Source organism: Pelophylax lessonae (assembly GCF_965119305.1).
Source record: "Pelophylax lessonae genome assembly, chromosome: 10".
Lineage (NCBI taxonomy): Eukaryota > Metazoa > Chordata > Amphibia > Anura > Ranidae > Pelophylax > Pelophylax lessonae.
The window spans coordinates 25,649,596-25,675,732 of NC_138777.1; the positions used below are offsets into that span (position 1 = coordinate 25,649,596).

Consider the following 26,137-nt stretch of genomic DNA (forward strand, 5'->3'; position numbering starts at 1 on the left):
TTCTTCACTGTTTTATAACCACAAGGTCATTCTCATGTTTTGGCCTAAATTAGTTCTCTAGGAAGTGCTGAAACATTTTCACAAAAGTTGGCTGTGAACACCCAACTCCCAGTTGATTTGGGCTGGATTAACCATTAAGCATAATAAGCGTGTGCTTATGGAACCAAGAGAAGGGGCACCAGCCTAGTTATCTTACCCTTAAAGGGTACTAGGCCTTTAAAGCCTCTTTGCCCTAAGCTAACTGATCCCACTCCCCCCCCCCCCCCACAATAGATGTATACTTAATAAAATGTGACCCCTGTGGCCTACTTTATTTAGATCCCATTCTCCAAACCACCTAGCCACACAGTTACATTACAGTTGTGAGGCCTTGCCTTGGGCTGGCCTAGAAGATGCTGAAGAAGATTCTTAAATTTCCCTACTTGTATTTCACTATCAGCACTCATTGAGTCATCATTTATTGTCAGTTAAACAATAGAGTCCCCAAGGAGGGCACCATTGTTGGGCATCAGTTGCTCTTAATCCAACCCTGCAGGTGATTAATGGCTCGTACACACGCAACGATTATCGGCTGACCGATCGGTCGTCTTTTGTCCAGTGTTGTTGTGTTGGTTGAAATGTGCTCTAGACTGCACACAAATTTTCTCGGCCAACAAAAACCAACTGCAGAAGCGATGTCATGTGCTGGTTAACTTTCCGTGTGTTTTTTCTTCTCTGAGCATGCCCAGTCTTGCTCATCTGATTTTTGTCTGCCGAAATCTGTACTGACTGACGGAAAATCGGGCGTCCTGTTGACGGCCAACAAAAATTTTATAGCCTGCACACCAGATTTTGTTCGGCCGAAAAGTCGCAGTCAGTCGAAAAGCATCATACTAACAAGCCGAAAAACGGCCAACTATCGATGCATGTGTACGAGGCTTAACTATCATGAGACACCTGAGGACTTTGCAAAGCTTGTTTCCCTATTTGAAATCAGCTATTTATCGTTGCCTGTAGAAATGACCTGTGCTGTAATGAAATGGTGGAGAAATTAGACTGGGTTTCTCAACCAGGGTTCCACAAAACCCTATAATTCCAGCCACAAGAGGTCCCCAAAGCCTTTGCCACCATTGCAGCAGACTTATATCTGCAAAACAATGGCTTCATCTTTCCTCTGCAGTTACCGCTAGAGGTTCCAAACCACTTTGGGAGCTAGAAAGCCATTATGCCAGCGCTGACAGGGCGGGGCTACAGATCAACAGATATTGAGTATAGTATGTGGATGTGAAGAATTACATCGTCCCCAGCCCGTGAGTTCTAGCAAGTGGCCAGTGGCTGTTAGGTGGTGATGCCCAAGGTGGTGCAAGTAAAAGGCATGGCACCCTACACTTCATTAGACACTGTCACTGCTCACCACCATTTTTTTTTTTTTCTTGAGAACTCATGTAAATTTAAAGGTTGGCACTGAACACCAGTGCAAAGTTGGAATATTGCAATGAGTACTACTGTAGTGGAGTGTAAGTTTGTGTTATTACTAAGCACCAGTACAAATTCAGTGTTTGTATGTAGATATTTTAAACACTAACAAAATATAAAAGATATGCATGATAAATAAACAACCCTTTATTTCCACCAGGCTTTGACCAACTGGGTTCTTTCTCTTGGTGGTCAACCCATGGGTTCACTGAGGGCCGCCACTTCCTTATCGTCCCACACTCTTCCTTCCTGGCTCTCTTTCCAGAAAACCCATAGGGTGCCACCCGTGTAATTTTTTTGCTACCCCCAACTGCACCATTGGGTGTCTTCGCTATGACTCAACTTCTCTTTCCCTTCTCAAAAAACTGTTCTTTAATACATCTGCCTTTACTCTTCCAGTTTCCCTCTCACCATCTTGAGAATCTATTCTTCCCTTAACGCTATAGAACCTCCTGCAGCAGCGTCTTACAAGTTGTAGAGGGAGCGTGACCTGGCGATCTCCATTGGAGATCCAGTGGAGTGGAGCAAAGCCTTGTCCTCCATTGCCAATGCTTCTTCAACACAGCTACCCTGGAAGCTGCATATAAAGTTCTCTTAAAATGGTATTGAATTGTTTTTTGGATTGTGCTGATTATAATCCCCTTTGATTGGTATTGTGTCCCGGCCCAGATAGCGAGCTCAAACCCACCCTATTATGATAGGTGCTTCAGGGGTTGCCTCATCTAACGAGGTTCTGGTCCAGGGTGTTTGGGCTCCTTTTTTCACATTCTCATTCGCAAGGATGGTAAAGTGGCCCTATTGCATTTGTTCTCCTACCAACAATAATTGGTGACTTACCTGTTAATAGCCGCTAAACGGGTGATTGCCTAAGCCTGGAAGAAGATCTCTCTTCCAAATGCCACGGCGAATGACATTTTGACCAACCTCATGAAAAATGATTAGCATACTACTTGATTCTTAGTCTAAATTTCTCATAGTATGGTCACCCTGCTGATCTTATGCTCTCCCCACCCTGCATCCAAACAGCCTAGGTCTCTCTTAATTGTCTTTACATACATTTCCCCAGCCTGCAAGACCCCTCATTTCCCCCCTCTCCCTTCTCCTCCCCCCTCCTTTTTTTTGCTAACTAAGATTGGGCATAAGATTGCCCTTAATCTCACCTTTCCATGGCACGACCCTATGTCTGTGGACCTAGGACATTTCTATGGATCTGCATCTAACACCGCTAGGTCGCAATTTATGCATTTACCCTCTCTTATCTTTACTTATCCATAGGCGACATATGTGGACCTGCGGCTTGTACCCTTCAGTCACTCAGGGGATGTCTTGTATTTCTAAAAATACCTAGCTGATCACATTTTTGCCCATGTCATTATGATTTGTTTGATTGTGGGTGATTGGCTGTTTTGGTATTGTGCTTACTACAATAAAAACTATTGTACCAGAACAGTTGCTAAGGTTTTCTTAGCTTCTTGCCGCCATCACTTGGCAGCCCATTAAGAGGGTTGTAATGGTGAGACTTGGAACCGGGCTTCCCAATGATGTGACTATTGTGCTTGGCCATCATAGTGGTCACATGATTGAAAGCTTCAGATAGTAAATGACCTGGAGCTGTCCATGACAACTTGGTAATTGTGCTGGAAATGTGCTCAGCAAAGAAGAGTGGGTTGTATAAATGCGGTGGGTTGGCATTAAGACCCACCCGTCCAGCCGCTGCATACATGTGCATGGTGGGCAAAGCCTGAAAAAACTGTTATATTTGAAATGAAGTGACTTGGAAAGCTTTAGAGCCAGGCAGAAAATATTTTTAGAAGCACGTCAGAGATGATAGCCCATCTATAGCTTTTATTCCAAAATCTTCACTAATTGTAATCAAACTATCTACACCTCCGGCACACAAGTTGACGTTTCAAATCAGTCTGATGGTGGACAGGGAACACCCTAGGACCCCCGTGTGGCGCATATTCCCCTTGTTTAGACCCCTGACATTTCACCAAGTAAAAAAAGTAAAATTGTAAAAAAAAAATATTAAAAATAAAACCTACTGACAACATCTACTGCCCTACTGACACCAATCTCTGCCCTTAAGACACCATCCACTGCTCTACCGACACCATCAGTATTTATTCCAGTGGCGGCCAGTTCGTTGGGGGCGCAGGGGCACCGCCCCCCCTAACCATGCGTCCGGCCCCCTAATCTACATGCAGGAGCGTCGGACGCATGGAGTTCAATGGGGATTTTTTTTTTTGGCATCACCTGATTAGAGCCAGAGGCTCTAATAGGGCGATGCAAAGGGTGGACCCGGGGCGCAGAGCAGTGCATCCCGAGCCCACCCATTGTGTGACAATAGTGAATGAAAATTCGCTATTGTCACACGGATCCTCCTCCTGGCCAATCAGGGAGCGCGTCCGATTGGCCGCAAGGCAAACCCCATGCCATTGGCCATTGCTCCAGGGCTCCAGGTAAGTGCACTGGTCTGGGGGGGGGGGCGGCACACTGCATTGAAGGGGGCTCAGCCGCACGCTGGTCTCTGCATTGAAAGGGGCATGTACGCTGGTCACTGCATTGAAAGGGGGCATGTACGCTGGTCACTGTTTTGAAGGGGGCACGCTGGTCACTGTTTTGAAGGGGGCACACTGGTCACTGTGCATTGAAAGGGGGCACGCTGGTCACTGTGCATTGAAAGGGGGGTCACTGTGCATTGAAAGGGGGCACGCTGGTCTCTCTGCATTGAAAGGGGGCACGCTGGCTGCACATTATCATGTAGATCTATGTGATTATGTGCACCCGGTCTTGTGGCGCATGCACGCTGCCAGAGCCCCGCTCCTGCTGGGATTGGATGCAGCCAGAGCCAGACCGCGGGAGGAGCGGGCATGATCACTGCAGGCCTCCCGCAATCTTCACAGAATCTGACAGAAGAGCCGCCTGCCTATGTAAACAAAGGAGGCGGCTCTCCTGTCACACAGGCACAGTGAGATTGTGTGTCTCAGCTGAAACAGCAATCTGTGTGCCTGTCACAGTGCCCCCCCCCCCCCCCACAGTTAGTAAGCACAAATAGACATACATTTAACCCTTTGATCATCCCCAGTATTAACCCCTTCCCTGCCAGTGTCATTTGTACATTAACAGTGCATATTATTTAGCACTGATCACTGGTCCCCAAAAAGTGTCCAAAATGTCAGTTAGGGGTCCGATCTGTCTACCGCAATGTCGCAGTCCCGCTAAAAATCGCAGATCGCCGCCATTACTAATAAAAACAAAAAATTTACAAAAAGTCCAAAAATCTATCCCGTAGTTTGTAAACGCCATAACTTTTGTGCAAACCAATTAAAATACGCTTTTTGGGATTTTTTTTTTACCAAAAATATGTAGCAGGATACAAATTGGCCTAAACTGATAAAAAAAAATAGATTTTTAATTTTTTTTTATTGGGAATGTTTTATAGCAGAAAATAAAAATATTGTGTTTTTATTTTCAAAATTTTTGCTCTTTTTATGTTTATAGCACAAGATCTAAAAAAAACGCAAAGGTGATCAAATACCACCAAAAGAAAGCTCTATTTGTGGGGGGGAAAAGGACATCAATTGTATTTGGGTACAGTGTTGCAAGACCGCGCAATTGTCCATTAAAAAAACGCAGTGTTGAGTCGCAAAATATGGCCTGGTCATTAAGGGGGTAAAACCTTCCGGAGCTGATCAGAATTTATCGTACTTAAGAAATGGGATTTATAACATTCAGATAAAATGGCCCAGATGACATCCATCAAATTGGTAAACATAATTACATATAGCGTTAGAAGGATACATACGCTGTATATTGCGCTGATGCTTGGCACATCAGATGTTCAGACTGCACACAAGAGTCAGGAAGCATTCAGGCATATGTCAGGGAGCAGGATGGAGATTTCTTAGATAAAAGGTCAGATATAAGAGGACTAGGGTCTGAGATGGCATTTTCTTAATAGACTGTCCCTATGACTTACTATTATCTATACAGTATTTACTAGTGATCGACCGATATCGGTTTTTTGTTGCCGATACCAATATTTTGGCCATTGCATATCGGTATTCTTTTTTTTTTTCTTGACAGGTACTCTTGTTGAGGGATCTGGGGGTCTAAAAGACCCCAAACCCCTCCTCTGCACTAAAAAGCATTCAAAACGCCAAGTTTGGCTGTTTTTGAATGCTGTTATTTTTTTCTAATTTGGCGCCAGTACCCGGAAGTGATGTCATGACATTACTTCCGGGTTTTTACATGGAGACCCGATCCGAGCCGAATGCAGCTTTGATCGGGTCTTCAGGGGCCGTGCAGGCTGGTTGCCCGGGTCTCCCGGTGGGACTGGGAGACCTGGGCAAGCCGCAAAGGTGGCAGGAAGTCCCCTCCCGCTCCTTGTAAACGGCTTCTCAGCCGCATCGGTTGTCATTACAAGACAGCCGACCGTCGGCTATGGACATCGGTACCGGGGTGATGCCTCTACCTGCAGGCATTACAATTTCCCGAAATATCAGCAATGTCGGTCACCTCAGGGGCCGATTCCAATATATCGGGGAAAGTGCAGATCAGCCCTCGATATATCGGCTTTGCCGTAATCGATCGATCCGTAGTATTTACTATGAATTTAAACAAATTAAATAAAAGTAGGGTCCTCCCCAATGCTTTGAGGAAGACTCATGTTGACAATTTGCAGTGATATGTATTCATCATCATGCACCCTGTTTACTCTTATGTTCCATGTGCTTATTCCCCAGAGTTCCCGGAAACAAATGATGACCACCATCCAGATGATGACACTGAGATTATGAATCCTCCCACTGATGAATTCGATTCTGGTGACAAATCAGGATCCACTCAGAGCAAACACAGGAGAAGGGCAGCTATTCCAGGTAAAATGAAATCATTGAAGCTCTTGCAAGGGTACTGGATTGGCTAGTAGAAATTTTACTTTTTGCTTATGTCGGTAATAGGATGCATACCTCCCAACGTTTTGAGATGGGAACGAGGGACACCTATTAGCAAAAGTATGTAGGCATAGGACAAACCCCCTGCCACGCCCTCTTAAAGGAGAATTATACAAAAAAAATGGATTAGGTAAACCCACAAGTTCTTTTTTTTTTACCAATACTATTCCTTTATATTGGTTAAAACATTTACAATTGCAGCAATTTAAAAACTGGATGAAAGGTTCAGCACTGGGAAACACTTTTTGAATGATAAATAGTGCATTTTATATACAACTATATAGATCAGACCAAAATGAGGGACTAATGAGGAGGAAAGAGGGACAGAGGGACTTTGTTCCAAATCAGGGACAGTCCCTCCAAATCAGAGACAGTTGGGAGCTGATAGGTAGCGGTATTCTGATAGAACACATTCATGGTTTTGTAAAAAATATACAAAGTATATTCCACGCGCCAAGGATAATAAATTGTGTATACAAATAACCTACGTGCCTAAAAGTAAATAGATGGAAAAGCAGCTGCTGTAGGATAAAGGGTAGATTGAAAAAGAATAGTCTTATAAGAAGGCCAAATACAGCGCTTGCTAATGGGTAGCACTATCCATGCCAACCTCTGTGGTAAGTATAAATATTCAATAAATAAATAGTGATATGAATAATGGTTATAAAATCAGGTAAACAATTAAAAATAAAATTGATAAATCATCAAAACCTCCAATAAATAATCAAATAAGTGCCATAGTGTGCATAAGTGACTTGGTGAATAATGGATAAAAATTAATAATACATGATAAAAACGAAAAAACATATATTGAGTATAAAAAGTCCAGAGTAAACAGTGACTGTAGTGCTCAAATATAAATAAAGTCCTCAGTAAATGTGAGTCTTCAAATAAGAATTCGAAGGTGCAGGTGCTCGGACGTGTTTGGCCGTATCATCGATTCCTTGCCTCGTGTGAGTAAATAGATTGGATCACTTACCGGATCTTGTGGGTCCTATATGCCATATGGCATTAGAACCACTCAAGCTTAATAGCCCCCTGGGCTGGATTGGTTTTCCTCTTTCTAGTCCTATGGGCTGGTAACGGCTCCTATAGGCTCCGAGGTACACGACCAAATGTGGTAAGGAAAGGGAAAAAAGGCTCCAGATAGTGTAGTAGTTTTAAGGTTCATATAGTTTATTACCCATAAATCTGGTTCAAATGCAGTTAAAACATCAAATCCCTGGTGGTCAGCGGTGCGGGCTGCGCGTCCTCCTCGCAGAGGGGCGAGCTAACTTCCGTCTTGCGTTCCACCCAGGTGACGTAATGACGCTATGCGGTCCAAACATTCATGATTTTCTTTGGGAAGATATTTCCCTACAGTGTATCTGGCTTTTCCATTAAATTGGAAGCCGATTCATTCTGGTAAGTTTCGATCCTTTATATCGTTGGTGTTGCACACAAAGGGTCTGGGGAAGCTGGCTCTCCTATGCATGCTTTTATTTGTGGCTTTTCCCTCTGTGGAATATGCTCCTCTCTGTGACACTGGAATCTACTCTTCATTTTTTCTTCATTTATTTCTGGACTTTTATGGACTTTCATCTGATTAATTGAAAATTATTGTCACATTTATCTTGTGTTTACACTTTTATCATTATTTAATAGCACTGCACTAAGTGTACAGTAATACCTTGGTTTGCGAGCATAATTCGTTCCGGAAGCATGCTTGTAATCCAAAGTGCTCTTATATCAAAGCAAATTTCCCCATATGGAAAAATGTAAACGATTTGTTCCACAACCATTTATTCATATAGAAATGATTACGGCAATACAAAATACAGTGTAAAGTGTACTGTGTAATTTGCCCCCCCCCCGTATCACCTAAAAAACCTTGCTGATCCTGCCAGTTTCTGCTCTCCCCCCTGTATGCTGACCACGGTATATCATGGCTGCTCAGCCCTGACACCGTGGTCAGCATACGTGTCTCCCTCATCCGCAGCCTTGCATTGTCACCCTCTGTCCTCCTCCCCCCTCCCCTCCTTGCTTTCTTCTCCTGTGTTAGGTTCCTGCCCCCCCTTCTAATGCTGAAAAACCTTTTATTATCTTAAATAATCCTCTTTGTTTCCCAATGCTGGCTGCTCCTGTCACTGTTTTATAAAACAAATGCTGGCTCTACCCAATTTCAGAGCACCGTTTGGCCGTCACGTGACTGGCCGGCTCTCTCCTCCTCTTCTCCTCCTCCCCTCCTGACTGACGCCAGTGGGGGAATCTCGGCCCTGCCCACTACAGCTGTCAGGCGGGGAGAGGAGAGGGGCAGCGGGTCACGTGATGACCGATCGACACTTTGAAATCGGGTAAAGCCAGCATTTTTTTTTTATAAAACACAGTGGCAGAAGCAGCTAGCATTGGGAAACATAGAGGATTAAAGAAACATAGCCGTGTGGGTTAACAAACACTTTAACATTGTGAGTGTCATTCTATTTTTTTACATTAAAACTACTGCTTGGATATTGCTCGTATATCAAGACAGCGCTCGCAAACCAAGGCAACATTTAAGAAAAACTTTGCTCGTCTTTCAAAATGCTTGTAAACCGCATTACTCGTAAACCGCGGTTTTACTGTATATTGATTGTTTGGGTGGTTTGTCTATTGGCCCATGCTAGCAGCTGTTTATTAATTATGTTTGTTTGCATATATTCACATCTAACGTGGATTTTTTGCACTTTGTCCATTAGTAGAGTGACAGTGCATATTTTTAGCAATGATCACTGTATTAGTGTCACTGGTTCCCAACAAAGTGTCAGTTAGTGTCTGATTTGTCCGCCGCAATATTGCAGTGCCACTATAAGTCACTGATCACCACCATTACTAGTGAAAAAATAAATAAATAAATAGAAATTTCATAAATATATCCTATAGTTTGTAGACGCTGGAGAACAAAACTCCATTTTTTCCAATATGGAGGTTATAAAGTGGCCCGAGAACATAGAATTTTTAACTGTCTACATTGTATTTACTATGTGTAGAGAAATTTCGTTTTATTGGTAAACATTGGATAGAGGGCGGACCTGTGAAGTTATGGGTTTTCCAAAGAGAGTATAGTGCCGAGGAGTTCTCCCAGAAGGAGAGAATTTTGACCCCTGGTGACCCCATGGATAGTGTTTCTCCAGAATGATTGGGTCTTCAGTCTTCTCAGCGGCCCATTCATACTTTATGTATATGTACAGTGTTCAGTCACCTTGTTGCTCGTTGTTCTCTGCTCTGTTCCTCTCAATTTTTCCAATTGAAATTTTCTTTTCTAATGGATTGTTTCGTCTCGTATTTTATGTTCAAAATAAAAAAATCTTAAGTCTTTTCGTCTGGGCTTTCTCCAGAATGATTGAATCTTCTTTCTTCGCAAAGGCTTGTTCATACTTTCTGTATCTGTATTTAGCCGCCTTATTGTTCATCGTGCTCTTCTGTTCCCCTCAATTTTTCCAATTATAATTTTCTAGTCCCAATGATTGTTTCTCCTTATTTATGTCCAAAATAAATCAGCCTCAGTCTATCATCTCGGCTTTTAGACAAAGGTTGGTCTTCACTTGTTGAAGGACCCATTTGTTTGTTGTTCTTGTTGTCTACATTATTCTTAGAATTCTTCGTCTCCAAAGTCTAAAGGCATCTACCGTATATACTCGAGTATAAGCCGACCCGAGTATAAGCCGAGGCCCCTACTTTTACCACAAAAAGATGGGAAAAATAATTGACTCGAGTATAAGCCTAGGGTGAGAATGCAGGGTGGCAGGCATGGTACAGGAGAATGCAGGGTGGCAGGCATGGTACAGGAGAATGCAGGGTGGCGGCATGGTACAGGAGAATTCAGGGTGGCTGGCATGGTACAGGAGAATGCAGGGTGGCTGGCATGGTACAGGAGAATGCAGGGTGGCTGGCATGGTACAGGAGAATGCAGGGTGGCAGGCATGGTACAGGAGAATGCAGGGTGGCTGGCATGGTACAGGAGAATGCAGGGTGGCAGGCATGGTACAGGAGAATGCAGGGTGGCAGGCATGGTACAGGAGAATGCAGGGTGGCAGGCATGGTACAGGAGAATGCAGGGTGGCTGGCATGGTACAGGAGAATGCAGGGTGGCTGGCATGGTACAGGAGAATGCAGGGTGGCTGGCATGGTACAGGAGAATGCAGGGTGGCTGGCATGGTACAGGAGAATGCAGGGTGGCTGGCATGGTACAGGAGAATGCAGGGTGGCTGGCATGGTACAGGAGAATGCAGGGTGGCTGGCATGGTACAGGAGAATGCAGGGTGGCAAGCATGGTACAGGAGAATGCAGTGTGGCTGGCATGTACAGGAGAATTCAGGGTGGCAAGCATGGTTCAAGAGGATGCGGGTTGCGGGCATACTAGTGGCTGTGTTTCACTTACTTGTTCCAGAGGCGCCTTCATTTTAAAAATGGCGCCGCCGGGGCCGACACAACATTGCGCACGCGCCGCCGCTTAGTCCCGAGCGGTGGCGGCGCATGAGCGGTGACATGTATACGCCGGGCTGCGCCATTTTTAAATCTTAAACACGTCTGAGCGGCCGGGAACTTTTTTTTTTTTTGTTGACTCGAGTATAAGCCGAGGGGGACGTTTTCAGCACAAAAAAATTTGCTGAAAAACTCGGCTTATACTCGAGTATATATAGTATACTGTTCTTTTTATCTAGTTTATTCCTTTGTTTAGCTGATACAGTATTCAATTTGACAGAGGGTCCAACTGTCCTGCACTCTATCTAAAAATACGTCTGGCTGGAGTTAGGCTTTATTACAGCCCATAGGTTGATCCAATATTAATGACTGCCACCCACGCATTCATACATACTGATATAATCCCCTCCTAGCATTCTCCATAATCCTCCTTAAAACGGGAAATCTGCCCACATACATTGAACAGCGGGAAACGGCTGCAGGAAGAATTATGCATTGTGCTCTACTTCTCAAGTCAAATAGAGATCCGAGATAAGAGACAGCCACCCCGAGACAGAGAGAAAGAGCTAATGTGATTACCAGTCACCCTCCACCATATCAGACCTGAACATGAAACCAGTTTTACTGGCACCAAAGTTTAATCCCTTCCCAGATAATTCTCCGTACTATATGGGGGGACAACTCCAGATTTGCCCTTAACTGTGAAATCAAGGTGTAAGAGAACTCAGCAGGTTTGGGACTGTTAACAATGATCCTATTGTGTTCTTGGAATGCTGACATTCAATGTCATTTGCTAAGAAATAGCTTTTCATCCCATTGGCACTAAATAAAAAAATAAACTGCATGGTAATACGCGTGACTCAATTCAAATGAAAGACTTATCCCTAAAAATCATTTAATGAACCCTCCAACCTACTTTTTATAAGGAGTTTTAGTGAGAAGATCCATTTGTTTTTTATCCTACAGTCTTCTAATATTATTTAACCACTTAAGCCCCGGAAGATTTTACCCCCTTCCTGACCATGGCCTATTTTGCGATTCGGCACTGCATGATTTTAACGGACAATTGCGCGGTCGTGCGACGCTGTACCCAAATGAAATTGACGTCCTTTTTTTCCCACAAACAGAGCTTTCTTTTGGTGGCATTTGATCACCTGTGCAATTTTTTGATCATGCGCTATAAACAAAAAAAGAACGACAATTTTGCAAAAATAACAATATTTTCCACATTTTTTTATATGAAATTCCCCCCCCCCCCCAAAAAAAAATGTAAAAATCTAAATTTTTTAACATTTTAGGCCAATTTGTTTTCTGCTACATATGTTTGGTAAAAAAAAATCGCAAAAAGCGTATTTTGATTGCTTTGCGCAAAAGTTATTGCGTTTACTAACTAAGGGAAAGATTTTTGTCATTTTTATTGTTTTTTTTTTTTAACGAGTAATGGCGGCGATCTGTGATTTTTTTTGCGGTACTGCGACATTGCGGTGGACAGATAGGACCCTTGACTGACATTTTTGACACTTTTGGGGGTACCAGTGACATTACTACAGTAATCAGTGCTATACATATGCACTGTTACTGTAAAAATGACACTGGGATGGAAGGGGTTAACTTTATTGGAGAGGGAGGGGTTAAGTGTGTCCCTAGGGGCGTGTTTCTTACTGTGATTGGATGTGGCTTTGTGTGTAACAGCACAGATCAACGGTCCTACATAGCAGGACCGAGTGATCTGTGCTTTTACACAGGGGAGAATGACAGGCGGCTTTGTTTACATTAGCCGCCTGCCTTTCTCCCTCTCTACCCGACGATCGCGAGTGACCGGCGGACATCGGGTCCACCGGTCACATGGGCCGGCTTCTTCGGGTACGAGCTGGGGCGGGAGCGCGCCTCCGGCGGCGCGCGCTCGCCCCCTATTCGCTCCCAGGCTAGTGACGTACCGGTCGGGTGGCGGTCGGCAAGTGGTTAATTCTCATCAATTAATAGGCGGATCCCACCCACAATCCAGCTTTTCTCACGCTTTACAACATGGAGGAACCCTTGAAATTACATCATGGTCTCAGGGAACCCGTGATAATAATTACTATATCTACAGCTCATGGTACATTAGTGTGAAGGTCAATAGAAAGTACGCTTCTTCATTGTCAGTGGGAAGATCCCCCCCCCCCCCTAGAGATAGCAAAAATAATAAATTGTGCTAGTGGTTACTTTTATGAGAGGCTGAAGTTGCTCATTGCTCAAGGAACCCTTAGCAACCTCTGGAGGAACCATAAAGTTCCACAAATACCTGGTTGTGAAAGACTGCCTTAAAGTACTGTATATCTACAAGAAAATATTTTTTTTTAGCTTTGGATGGAGTAGGGGGTACAACCCCTGACAATTTGTATGCAGTCCATGTCCTGGAGACACAACAGGAAGTGATATCAAAGTAAACCAATACCCTAATTAGTTGTCATCAGAACAGGTGTCTCTATTAGAAGATTTTCCCTCTATTCCTGTTAAAGCATACATCTAAACCCAAAAACAAAAATATAACCTATTGCAGTTTACCAATCCTTAAATCTGGTAAATGTATCAACTTCTTTCTTTGAGCTTTTTTTTTTCTCTTTATTTTCACTTGACGATTTAGTCAGTAGCACACTTCCTGTCCTAGGGTGACAACACTCACTGACTTTTCTGTATTAGATCAGCAGACACAAGACAGAACTAATATCCATTACATATAATAAAAATAAAGCTGCGCTATATGATACACGTAATAAAACAGATACTCCAAAAAATTATGGCAAATGAGCTATCAGGCTAATGAATAATTAATCGTGCAAAAAATATTCGTGCAAATAATATAGCAAATGAGCTGTCAAGCTAATAAATAATCAAATAAACGTGCAAACAACAGATATAATGACTCCAAAATGTAAATAAATTGAATTAAACACAGAGTTCATACAGAAATAAGCAGTCCAACAGTGTATAGATCGGTGCACAGACACAGAATCCTCCACCGTTAAATGAGCAATTAATCCTTCCACCGTGTAGAGGTGCAAAAAATCACGCTATTGCGCTTACCAAATAAAGGCTGTATTCAGGCATATAAGGCTCATGAGAGATGTACATCCAATCAGTTCAACCAGGACCCTTGGCAACTCCACCTCAGACCAGCAAGATAGTAGACACTGCAACATAGAGAGCCCGGACAATCCACAATCCAGCAATGATCATGAAAAAATAATAGCCGCCATGGTGAAGTATGTATAGGCAAACATTTATTGTAAACGGTAAAACACTCACATGTAAAAAGAACAAACAGCGCTTGTAATCGTCAGGATACAAGGAACACAGCCTCCCAACTTCCAGGTATCACGTGGTGACGTCAGCACGCCTTCCCAAATCGTTTCGTCATAGATGACGTCTTCCTGGGGACCATTACATAGAGAGTGGTGTTTTTTTTAGTCCTCAGGGAAAAAAGTAATTGAACACAGGAGGTTATCAACTCACACTATTTCTGGCAAGATCAAGAAGTACTTTTTTGGACTTACCAAAATGGATCTACTAAGTTGCTTTCATTGGCATATTTAACAGACCAAAAAGGACCAAATATAAGAAGTTTATCTTTAGGGTTTACATACACCTTAAATGATCATAAAGGTTTGGAGTTCCTAATATTTTTTGTATTGATACTGTGGTCACCAGGACAACATTTTTTTTTTTTTTTTCAAATATTTTATTTAGAAAGGCAGAACAATGGAAAATGAAACACGGGTATACATAGTAAAAAAATAAAACAAGAAGTAAAAGGGCAAACACCATCAGTGTAAGTTTCACAACCACAATAGAGTCTAAGTGATGGTAAAAAGTAGTACCATTTCCGCTCAAAAGAAAGAGGCTCTAAAACCTCATCATCAGTAACTTAGCATAACAAGGCACTTAAGTATCAATAGGAAAGCCAGTAAGGCAGCAATGCCTCTGCCAGGAATTTTCGTGTTGTTATTGCCATAGAAGTAGAAGACTCATAGAGCGCTATGGAAAGAAGTAGAGAGTAAAGAAAGGAGTATAAAGCCAGGGCAAGGGGGAGGGAAAAAAAAAGGGGGGGGGGGGTTGGAAGGTAAAGGGTTTAGGGGAGGGCATTGGAATGGAGATGGCAAGGTGTCTATTAGAACAGGCCATTAGGAGCACATCAAGGATTTCCCCCTGTCAGAGAGGATAAATACATTCCAGAAACCCCAGACCTTCTCATACCGTTCACGTCTATGTTGCGCAGTGAGGGTAAGATCCTCCATTCTGTTTATCTCCTCCACCTTGCGCATACAGTCTTTAATAGTAGGAGCATGAGATGTTTTAATGTACATCGGAATGCACAATTTGGCTGCGCACAGCACATGTGGGAGGATCGATTTTTTATATTTAGAAATTTGTATGTCAGATAGTTGAAGGAGAAAGAAGGCCGGGGAGTCCAGGATTGTACGATCAGTAAGTTCTCCTAGAAGATCCCAAGCAGCTCTCCAAAAATACACAATCCTAGGACACCCCAGGACAACATTTTGAGGCTGGTCCTCCCCAGTGCTAACACAGACAACATGAAAAACCCAACAAATTTTTTTAACCACTTGCCGACAGCCGCCCGACTATATACGGCGGCGGTCAGCCCCTCCCAGGCAAAGTGACATACCGGTACGTCACTAGCCTGGGAGCCAATAGGGGGCGAGCGAGCGCGCGCCGCTGGAGGCGCGCTCCCGCCCCCGCTCGTTCCCTAAGCAGCCAGCGCATGTGACCGGCGGACCCGATGTCTGCCGGTCACTAGCGATCGTCGGGTGGAGAGGGAGAAAGGCAGGCGGCTAATGTAAACAAAGCCGCCTGTCACTCTCTCCTGTGTAAAAGCACTGATCATATGGTGCTGCTATGTAGGACTGTTGATCTCTGCTGTTACACACACAGCCACATCCAATCACAGTTAGAAGCACGCCCCTAGGGACACACTTAACCCCTCCCTCTCCAATAAAGTTAACCCCTTCCCTCCCAGTGTCATTTTTACAGTAACAGTGCATATGTATAGCACTGATTGCTGTAGTAATGTCACTGGTAACCCCAAAAGTGTCAAAAATGTCAGTCAAGGGTCCGATCTGTCCACCGCAATGTCGCAGTCCCGCAAAAAAATTGCAGATCGCCGCCATTACTCGTTAAAAAAAAAACAATAAAAATGACAAAAAATTTTCCCTTAGTTAGTAAACGCAATAACTTTTGCGCAAACCAATCAAAATACGCTTATTGCGATTTTTTTTTACCAAACATATGTAGCAGAAAACAAATTGGCCTAAAATGTTAAAAAATTTTGATTTTTACATTTTTTGGGGGGGAATTTCATATAAAAAAATGTGAAAAATATTATTTTTGCAAAATTGTCGCTCTTTTTTTGTTTATAGCGCATGATCAAAAAATCACACAGGTGATCAAATACCACTAAATGAAAGCTCTGTTTGTGGGGGAAAAAAAGACGTCAATTTCATTTGGGTACAGTGTTGCACGACCGTGCAATTGTCTGTTAAACAAACGCAGTGCCGAATCGCAAAATAGGCCCTGGTCAGGAAGGGGGTAAAATCTTCCGGGGCTTAAGTGGTTAAGACCTCCGCTCTCTCCAAAACAACAAAAAACTGTTTTGACTTCAGCATTACTGTAATGAAAGTCTGAGCAGCTCGGTCAAAATGTTTGCTATAGTGACGTAGGAGCTGGTAGAAGAAATCGTAGCGCGCAGTTGGAGAGCAAGTATTCAACAGAGATCTGCTACACAGAGGATTTAATAGACAGGGGCAACTGGAAAGGTTAAGTATACAGCATCTCATTTTACAGGGTGACTTTAGTTTAGTTAAGGGTCACTTTAATTATATGTTCTTACTAAACTACCGAGCTTTATTCCTGTAAACATTGCCTTACCAAAAGGCCACTTCCATTAAATGTGAATATTCGCTCATACATACAGGATACCGGTCTGGCAATTATGGTAAAATATACAAGCTTGTTAGGGTGGCCTTCCTTAGCAATGCATGCTACTTTTACAGAAATGTCCTGATATATTATTGTTATTGTTTTTAATTGGTCGAACTAGATGGACTTGTGACTTTTTTTTTTAACATGACTAACTATGTAACTATTCAAACCCATAGTAAAGTATTACTATTTCCTTGACAGATTGGCTGATCGTGTGTGTATCCCTGGTGTGTTTGGGTTTGATCTTCTCGGTCTGCATTGCACTCAACGCCCGCCGAATGTAAGTATGATATCCCTAAATTAAAAGGATGAAGTGGAGTTCAACCACATTCAAAAGCTTCCTCCCCAGTGTGGACTAAAGAGTGAGAGTTGTACCTGATTGGCTGCTGTGGGCAACAACTGCAACATAAAACTACAGTAGATTCTTTTGATTGATTATAACAGTTTAGTTCTATTCCCCATAGGAGCCATATGGTATGATGGGTCTTCTGTTTTCTGCCGCGATTCTGTAAACCTCTTTGTTGCCTCTGACACCTGGATATATCTTAATGCACTGCAAAGACCTATGTTAGCTTAGGTATTAGAATACTACCACAACTATATTCACAATAAACACCAGACTACTGGATTGTAAGTAAGGCCTCTTTCACATGGAGCGGACCGTATTGCGATCCGCTCCGGCACTTTTTTTTTTAACGGACACGGATAACTACATACTGCCTTATTATTTTGCATTTCCAATAATATTTTATTTAAAAAAGTACTTAAGGCTTTTTTCACACGGGCGTTCTGAATGTCCGCATATCATCCCATCCGTTTGCGGATGATATACGGACATAATGTATGTCAATGGGATTGCGGATGTCAGCGGATGACACCGCTGACATCAGATTTTGCGTCCTTTCCCTTTTTTAAACGGAAGAAAAACTAGAGTTCTGTTCCGTTCCAAAAAACGGAACAGAACTGAAAGGACGCAAATCGGATGGTAATCCGCTGACATCCGCAATCCCATTGACATGCATTATGTCCGTATATCGCCCGCAAACCGATGGGGTGATATACGGACATACGGAACGCCCGTGTGAAAAAGGCCTTAAGTACTTTTTTAAATAAAATATTATTGGAAATGCAAAATAATAAGGCAGTATGTAGTTATAATAGGCCAGCTTGCAGTGAACTAAGTAATTTGAATAACAGACTATGATATAGAAATTAGCTCAGATCACAGTGGCTAATTGTTATCAGCAGCACTGGTAAAGGAGCAGCATAGTCCATGAACCATTTGAATCATAAACAGCATAGAGATCATGAACTTGCAAGAGCAAAGGACAGTCTCACAGTATCTCTTATGAAGTAAACCACTAGAAGTTGTATCAGAGTACACACTGTATATATATTCCCCTTCGTATAGGCAGGGATATGTATACACAACATTACCAAAAGTATTGGGACACCTGCCTGTACAATCACATGAACTTTAATGGTATCCCAGTCTTAGTCTGTAGGGTCTAATATTGAGTTGGCCCACCCTTTGCAGCTATAACAGCTTCAACTCTTCTTGGAAGGCTGTCCACAAGGTTTAGGAGGGTAAGTTGGACTGTTTGACCATTCTTTCAGAAGCACGTTTGTGAGGTTAGGCACTGATATGGATGAGAAGGCCTGGCTCGCAGTCTGCGCTCTAATTAGTCCCAAAGGTGTTCTTTCGGGTTGAGGTCAGGACTGTCAAGTTCCTCCACCCCAAACTTGCTCATCCATATCTTTATGGACCTTGTTTGTTCACTGGTGCGCAGTCATGTTGGAGAGCCATCCCAAAAACTGTTCCCACAAAGTTGGGAGCATTAAATTGTCCAAAATGTCTTGGTATGCCCAATGCACAAAGCAAGGTCCATAAAGACATGGATGAGCGAGTTTGGGGTGGAGGAACTTGACCAGCCTGCGCTTCAACCCAATAGAACACCTTTGGGATGAATTTGAGTGGAAACTGAGCCAGGCCTTCTCGTCCAACTTCAGTGCCTGACATCACAAATACATTTCTGGAAGAATGGTCAAACATTTCCATAGAAGCAAAGAAACAAATCACCGCTCAAAGGGCGGACAGCTGGGCCAGTAGGATTCCCAAGTAAACTGTAATAGTCCTGCAAGACTGGTTGCTCACCAAGGTCCGCAACCTAAGAGGTCCATATGCATGTAGAAAGAAAGTGGCACTTCCAGTCTCAGGAAAGTAGAAACTTGAGTTTTATTTCTTCAAATCAAAAAGTCCAACATCGACATGTAGCAAGACAAACAGGATGGCAGCAAACGCGTTTCGCACCATGTGCTTATTCATTGCTAACAATGAATAAGCACATGGTGTGAAACGTGTTTGCTGCCATCCTGTTTGTCTTGTTACATGTCGATGTTGCACTTTTTGATTTGAAGAAATAAAACTCAAGTTTCTACTTTCCTGAGACTGAAAGTGCTGCTTTCTTTCTATATGCATACAAACATTTCCATAGACACACTCCTAAACCTTGTAGACAGCCTTCCTAGAAGAATTGAAGCTGTTATAGCTGCAAAGGGTGGGCCAACTGAATTTTGAACCCTACGGAATAAGACTGGGATGCCATTAAAGTTCATGTGCTTATAAAGGCAGGTGTCCCAATACTTCTGGTAATATAGTGTGTATACTTGCGTCTTCAGCCAGCTAATGGTGGGGCCCAAGCTGTATAATGGTGCATTATTGCCATCCCTTTAAGATTTCATGTAGTGAACTACATTTGGGCTGCTAGGCAAAAGGGATTTCTCCAGTTGTAATGGGTCACTAACAGTGGTAACACAAGCACAACTGAATCCGCTCACCAATCCTGGTACACTGCGAGTCTTGTCCTAAACGCTTGGAGGTTTTCTGTACTCCAGAACCCAGTCCTTGGTAACTCAGTCCTTATGTTCAGGGCCTCTAGGCTCAGCTCTGGCTCTCTGGTCTTCGGTTGCCCTGTCTGTGGTAGGCACGGACGCGCACAGGCAACAGCAGATCTGCACCTCTCCAATCCCCAGCAGCAGGAAACTCTTTGGCTCAGTCCTCGGCACTCCAGCCCTCACCAGTGTCATTCATTTCCATAGTGCAGCTCTATTGGAAAACTACATCTCCCAGTGTTCTCTGCAGGAGAACTGCATCATCCAGGAGGGAGGGGAGGATCGGCTCCATCAACAAGTCTCCTTACCTCCTACAGGGTCGCTGTTCTGCAGCACGGTGTCTGAAGGTGCTCTCTCTAAGCACCTGGCTACAACAGTGTCATATGAATTTCTGTGCAATTTGCATATAAAAACGTTAGAATGAATCTTGGAGTCTGGTTTGCAACCAACGCAACAAAATCTGTTCTGCATTGGATGTGTAGCCAAAAAGTGAGTGCCTATTTTCTCTTATCGGCTGCACCTCTTTTTCAATTTTAATTTAATCTTACATCTGTTACAAAAGGGGTAGGGTAAACTTTTTAAACAGGAGCATATATTCTCATGTATTATGCAACTTAAATACAGGTTATAAATGTATCCATGGATTGTCATTTAAAACATAAATTGCAACAGATTAGCAAGCACAATCATTAAGACAGTATTAATTCATGTTCTCTTATGTTCTTCCTTCTCTCTGCATGTTGGTGATGAAAAGCTACAAGCAGATGTATTGCTATGATCAATGGGCTTATTTTATCCTTTGTTTCAGCTTTTGTCCCACTTTTAATTAAACTAGCGGGTCTTTGTTAGTGCCAAATGCATCCATTGACTTTGGGAACTGTATGGGGGGTTTGGATGTCGATTATCTACCACCCACGGCCTACCTACCTAGCAGTGTCAGAGTACCTACAACTTCCACAAGTCTTCTATAATGTTATATGAATTTTGATATACCATGTATAGAACAGTGGTGGGGTGCAGCAGAGCTGGGATGTGGGTAGGGAGAGTTCTTCAAGCTCTGCAGTTATGGCCAGATTCATCAACAGGCAAAGCTTTGCAACTTCCCAGCAGTGCCATAGCTTGTCCACACCTTTCTCCCTCATGGGCATTTCAATTGACCAGTGAGGCAGCCCACCATAGTTATGGGCCAATAGAAATATATGGTGGTGGTGTCAGAACAGCTGTGATCTAGATGTGACAAGAAGATTTTAGAGGCTACTGCAGGTATGTGCAATTACAGCTTTTTGATGCGTTATTGTGCGTTAGGTTGTAACCACTTGCCTACTGGGCACTTTTACCCCCCCCCCCCCTGAATGACAGTTGCACGGTCATGCAACACTATACCCATATGAAATTTTTAGCATTTTTTTCCACACAAATAGAACTTTATTTTGGTGGCATTTAATAACCACTGTGGTTTACATTTTTTGCTAAACAAATGAAAAAAGATCGAAACATAAAAAAAAAAAAAAAAAACAACAACACTTTTTATACTTAGTTATACAATTTTGCTAACAGGTCATTTTTCTCCTTCACTGATGTGCACTGATGAGGCTCCACTGCTGTGCACTGATGAGGCGGAACTGAAGGGCACTGATAGACAGCACTGATGGGCACTGATAGAGGGCACTGATGGGCACTGATAGGTGGCACTGATGGGAGCTGATTGGCAGCACTGATGAACACTGATTGGCAGCACTGGTGGGCACTGATTGGCAGCACTGGTGGGCACTCATTGGCAACACTGGTGGGCACTGTTGGGACTGCACTGATAATCAGGACCCTGATAATCGGCCCTTTTTCTCTCCTCACGCTGTCAGTCTAGGGAAAGAAAAGCGATAATCGGCTTGTGTTTACTTCTGTGATCAGCTGTCATTAGACACAGCTGATCAGGTGGTAAAGAGCCACTGTGATTGGCCCTTTACCCCAATATATGATCAGCTGAGTCGGAAGGACTCAGTGATCACAGAGCGCATGGCCCGCTCGCTGCAGGGGGTGCGCGGGCAGCACGAGCATGGGAGGACGTCCATGTACGCCCTCCCTGCAAATTAAGCCCGCGCTGTAGCCGTCTTTCGGCTATAGTGCAGGTGGGAAGTGGTTAATGTGTATTACAATAAGGCAACCCCTTCTTAATGAATAGCTGCCAATGCACCCCAACATACTGTAATTAAAATAGCTCATGACCATTGTTTTTTTATATTGCAGCACACTACTTTGTGTTTGCATGTTGCAGCACACTACAAAGCAAATGTGTTACATTAAGCCATTGGGTTGCCATTCAAATTGGTGTAAATGTGCCCTTAAAGTTAATATGTCCTGGTGGAAACGTAAAGACTGCCATTGCTGGCCTCTCCTTCTACAAATGTTTCCTGGTTGGCTCTTACTTCAAAGCCTTTGGAATTACTGACCAGGAAGAAATTTGCAGCCAGGGAAACCTGAACTCTACGCTAATTTCCCATTGGTGATTTAGAAAGTATTGATTCTGTTGAAATTTTCAGAAAGTGTTCAGCAGGGCAGCCCCCATTTTTTTCTCAAGACAGGCTCTCTTTAAAGGGAAAAAAATCTGTATGTAAAGTCATAGGTGAACGTATTGTCCTCCTAAAAAATGAAGACTAGAAGATAGCCAATTCCAGATGGACTACAGGAAACCCAAATCATTTTTACATATGATATCAATATTTACTAAAACCATGGATACAAGTTAAACGATAAAATAGATGTAGACTTTAGACTGCGGTCCGCGCTCTCTGCATCTGGAATGTGTACAATGCATATTTCATGCTCTTGATTAGAAACAGTTCCCTCGTTTGCCGAGAGTGAATGGCCAGATTCCTTAGAGGCTTTAATCAGATTTTTAGGACATTGCCAGTACAGCTCCTGAATTGTCTGAGACTCAGGATATCCCTGTAGCTGCAAAGCCATTGTAATAAGAGCTTGCTGACACCTGTGCACGCCCTGTAATGTAGTCGGTAGGGTTGATTTTCCAAAGGAGTAGCGCATGTTCAAAGCAAATTATCACTTATTGAACAAGGTAAAACAACTAAAAAATTCACCCTGTAAGTAATACCCAATGCCTGGCTAACAATCCAAGGAACGGAGGGACCATACCACGAGTGGGTACGTGCCCTGGCCCTGGTGGCCAACCAAGCACATTTTGGTCTTAATGCTATATAGCATCTAACACCAACTACATCTGGTGAGTGATCCATCTATACCTCTATCGCGGTGGAGAGTGATTGGCGCTACTCATATGCAGAGGCGTAACTAGAACCTTCAGGGCCCCGGTGCAAGAAACCATGAAGGGCCCCCCCCCCGGACCCCTGGCCGGGGCCCTTTCCCTTGAAGCATGAGGCTCTTCCCACAAATTTTGGGGCCCGTTACTCTCATAGCGGGGCCCTTTATTATGGGCTCGTGGCGAGATCCTTTCACAAGTTCTGCAGTGGGCCCGGCCATCTTAAGGTCTCCCCACAGGGGTAGAATGCCAGGGAACGGTTGCAAGTGTGACCTTTGTGATCCTGGAAGTTCCCCCACTGTCAGTAGTTTTTGGTATTTTAATTGTATTATTCTTTATCATTTAATTTTTTTTACAATGTCACTGACTATGACATAAAAAGAAAGGGGAGAAAAGGGTCAGATAAGGAAGGAGCTGGTAAATTACATATTTACCGACCCCTTCCTGGTTCTCTATTGTGACACATCCCTTGCAGCAGCCGGCAGGAGAGGGGAGGGAGCACAGTGGGGGAGGGAGGGGGGACCACGGGAACACTCAGGGGCCCAGAGACAGCAGAACACAAGTGAACTGGATAGGAGGAGTGGCGGGGGCAGCATACAGAGGAACCAATCGCCTCCATTTTCCTCCTGCAGCTACAGGAGGAGAAACGAGAACAGTGATTTCTCTACATGCTGCCCCCTCTGCCCCCTCTGCCCCTCCTATCCAGGTTTACAGGGGAGCCGCACAGGCCCCCTGGAGCATGGGGCCCGGTTGCAATTGCATCCCCTGCAACCCCTGTTCAAGTATTGGAATTTCAAAAACGCAGGTGATCAGTTTGTTTTTATATTATCTGAAATTGTTGCTCTGTACATCCCCATTTTTATAAATGTGGCATAGTGCAACAATATAAGGTACAAATGGCACAAATCCCCAATAGAATGCTAGTGGCAAAATGGAAAGGGGGCAAACTGACATATTCCTCTGGTAAACAAAACCATGGAATATGCTTTTCTGGATAGAACATAAAAGAATTAGAATTAAAAAGTTACAAAAAATGTGGTGTTATAAATGGTCTAGGGGCATAACTACAAGGGTTGCAGGGGTTGCAATTGCAACTGGGCCCCATGCTCCAGGGGGCCTGTGCGGCTCCCCTGTACACCTGGATAGGAGGGGCGGCGGGGGCCGCATTTGGAGAAATCTGTGTCCTCCTTTTCCCTCATGTAGCTGCAGGAGGAAAATGGAGGAGATTGGTTCCTCTGTATGCGGCCCCCACCAGTCCAGTTCACTTGTGTTCTGCTGTCTCTGGGCCCCTGTGGGCTCCTCTGGCCTCCCCCTACTGTGCCGCCCCCCCCCCCCCCCGTGTGACAAAAATAAAATAAAATGATAAAAAATAATACAATTAAAATGCCAAAAAATAAAAACTACTGACACCAGTGGGTGAACTTCCAGGATCGCAAAGGTCACACTTGCGACCGGGCCCTGGCATTCCACCACCGTGGGGAGGCCCCAAGATGGCATTAAGGGGGCCCACTGCAGAACTTGTGAAAGAGTCCAGCTGCGGGACCATAATAAAGGGCCCCGCAATGAGAGTAAAGGGCCCCAGGATTAGTGGGAAGAGCCCCAGGCTTGAAGGGAAGTGCCCCGGCCAGGGGTTCGGGGGGCCCTTCATGGTTTCTTGCACCGGGGCCCTGAAGGTTCTAGTTACGCCTCTGAAATGGTCCACACTATCTTCGTCAGTATTTGCATACAGGACCCCAATGTGAGGGTGCTGCTGTAGCAACTTTTTAGGGAATGATCCTGAGAACAATCTAGCAAACTCTTTTTATTAGGAGGCGAATAACACGCATCTTTGGTATGCTGTAACATGTAAAACCAGCGAGAATTCTGTTCAGCTGCACATGTGTGTTTTATTTTCCCGTGAGATGCCATGCTGTAAAAATGCTTTGTTAAAATGAAATGAAAAGCAGCAATTGTTCCAGCTGTCTCAAGTTATAGACTTCTGTATATTTTCTTTTCTCTGCTTTCCAACGAAAGATGATCTACATGAAGGCGTAATAGGACGATGGCGGTGAAAACTGGTCTTTAGCTTTAGTTTGAGGATACAAATGCTAATCCTAAATTAGAAAATAAATAAATCAGACATTTTTTTTAAACATTTATATTCAGTACTTGCAATTAGGAAGATGTTAAAGAAGATCATTGAGGAACCTGAGCAATTCATAATAAGCATAGTATTACAAATTACAAAAATCTAAATAATCTGTAGATTTAGAAGTATAGACAAATGAAATTTGATGCAAAGTTTGACTTTTCTTGTAAAAATTGAGTTCAGGTTCACCTCTCCTGCCCCTGAGTGGTTTTCAGTTAAGGTCACCTCTGCTTATGCATGAGCCATTTTAATGTTAGGTTTAAAACTTTCTTACTTTTACCAGTGCCTTAACCTCCCTGGCGGTATGATTGTTTCAGATTTTAGGTGCTGAAAGAGGTACAATTATTTTGCATGTAATTCTTAAAGCGGAGTTCCGGGCATAAAATCGATCTTTTTTTTTGTGCCCGTGCGCTTGGTCTCCTTACTTAACCTGAAAAGGAATTGGATAGTTAGTTTTTTTTTTTTTTTACTCACCTTGTAATTTTAGATAGAATATACTCACCTATTCTTCACTTTCTCCCTCTACGCCGCGGCTCCACCATCACTTCCTGTCTTGCGATGATTCCTGGGAGCTGAACGTCATCGCTCCCAGGAATCAATGCGACGGCACCGGCCCCGCTCATCACTTCCGGTGCGACGCTGCATTCCCTGCTAAACAGCTTCTGGAGGAATGCGGCGCCGCACCGGAAGTGACGAGAGGGGCCGTTGCAGGTGCATTCTGGGACAAGAAGACACGGAAGAGGACGCCGAAGAGGATCGCGCCGGCTTCAGCTGCCCACAAGAGAGAGGGCAACGCTGGAGAAGAAATTTTATAAGTGAGTATTTCTTCTTGCAGGTAAGTGCAAACCGGGACAGATCAGAGGCTAGCCATTGTCGAATGTACTAGCCCTGACTGTCCCGGGGGTATGTTTATTAAAAAAATGTTTCTGTGCCCGAAACTCCGCTTTTAAGGACAAGCAGCCCAAATCAACTATTTACATATGATATGTGTGTGGGTGTGTGTGTATATATATA

The 26,137-nt window shown here is 43.6% G+C and overlaps 1 protein-coding gene across 1 annotated transcript in view; it reads left to right on the forward strand.

Annotated features, from left to right (window-relative positions):
- The window catches only part of CD44 (CD44 molecule (IN blood group)), a 117,871-nt gene that overhangs the window by 87,972 nt on the left and 3,762 nt on the right, over positions 1 to 26,137 (forward strand). The window contains exons 6-7 of the mRNA XM_082270156.1: positions 6,204 to 6,338; positions 17,034 to 17,112. Of these exons, the coding sequence (XP_082126282.1) occupies positions 6,204 to 6,338; positions 17,034 to 17,112 (214 nt within the window). The remainder of the gene's footprint in view (positions 1 to 6,203; positions 6,339 to 17,033; positions 17,113 to 26,137) is intronic.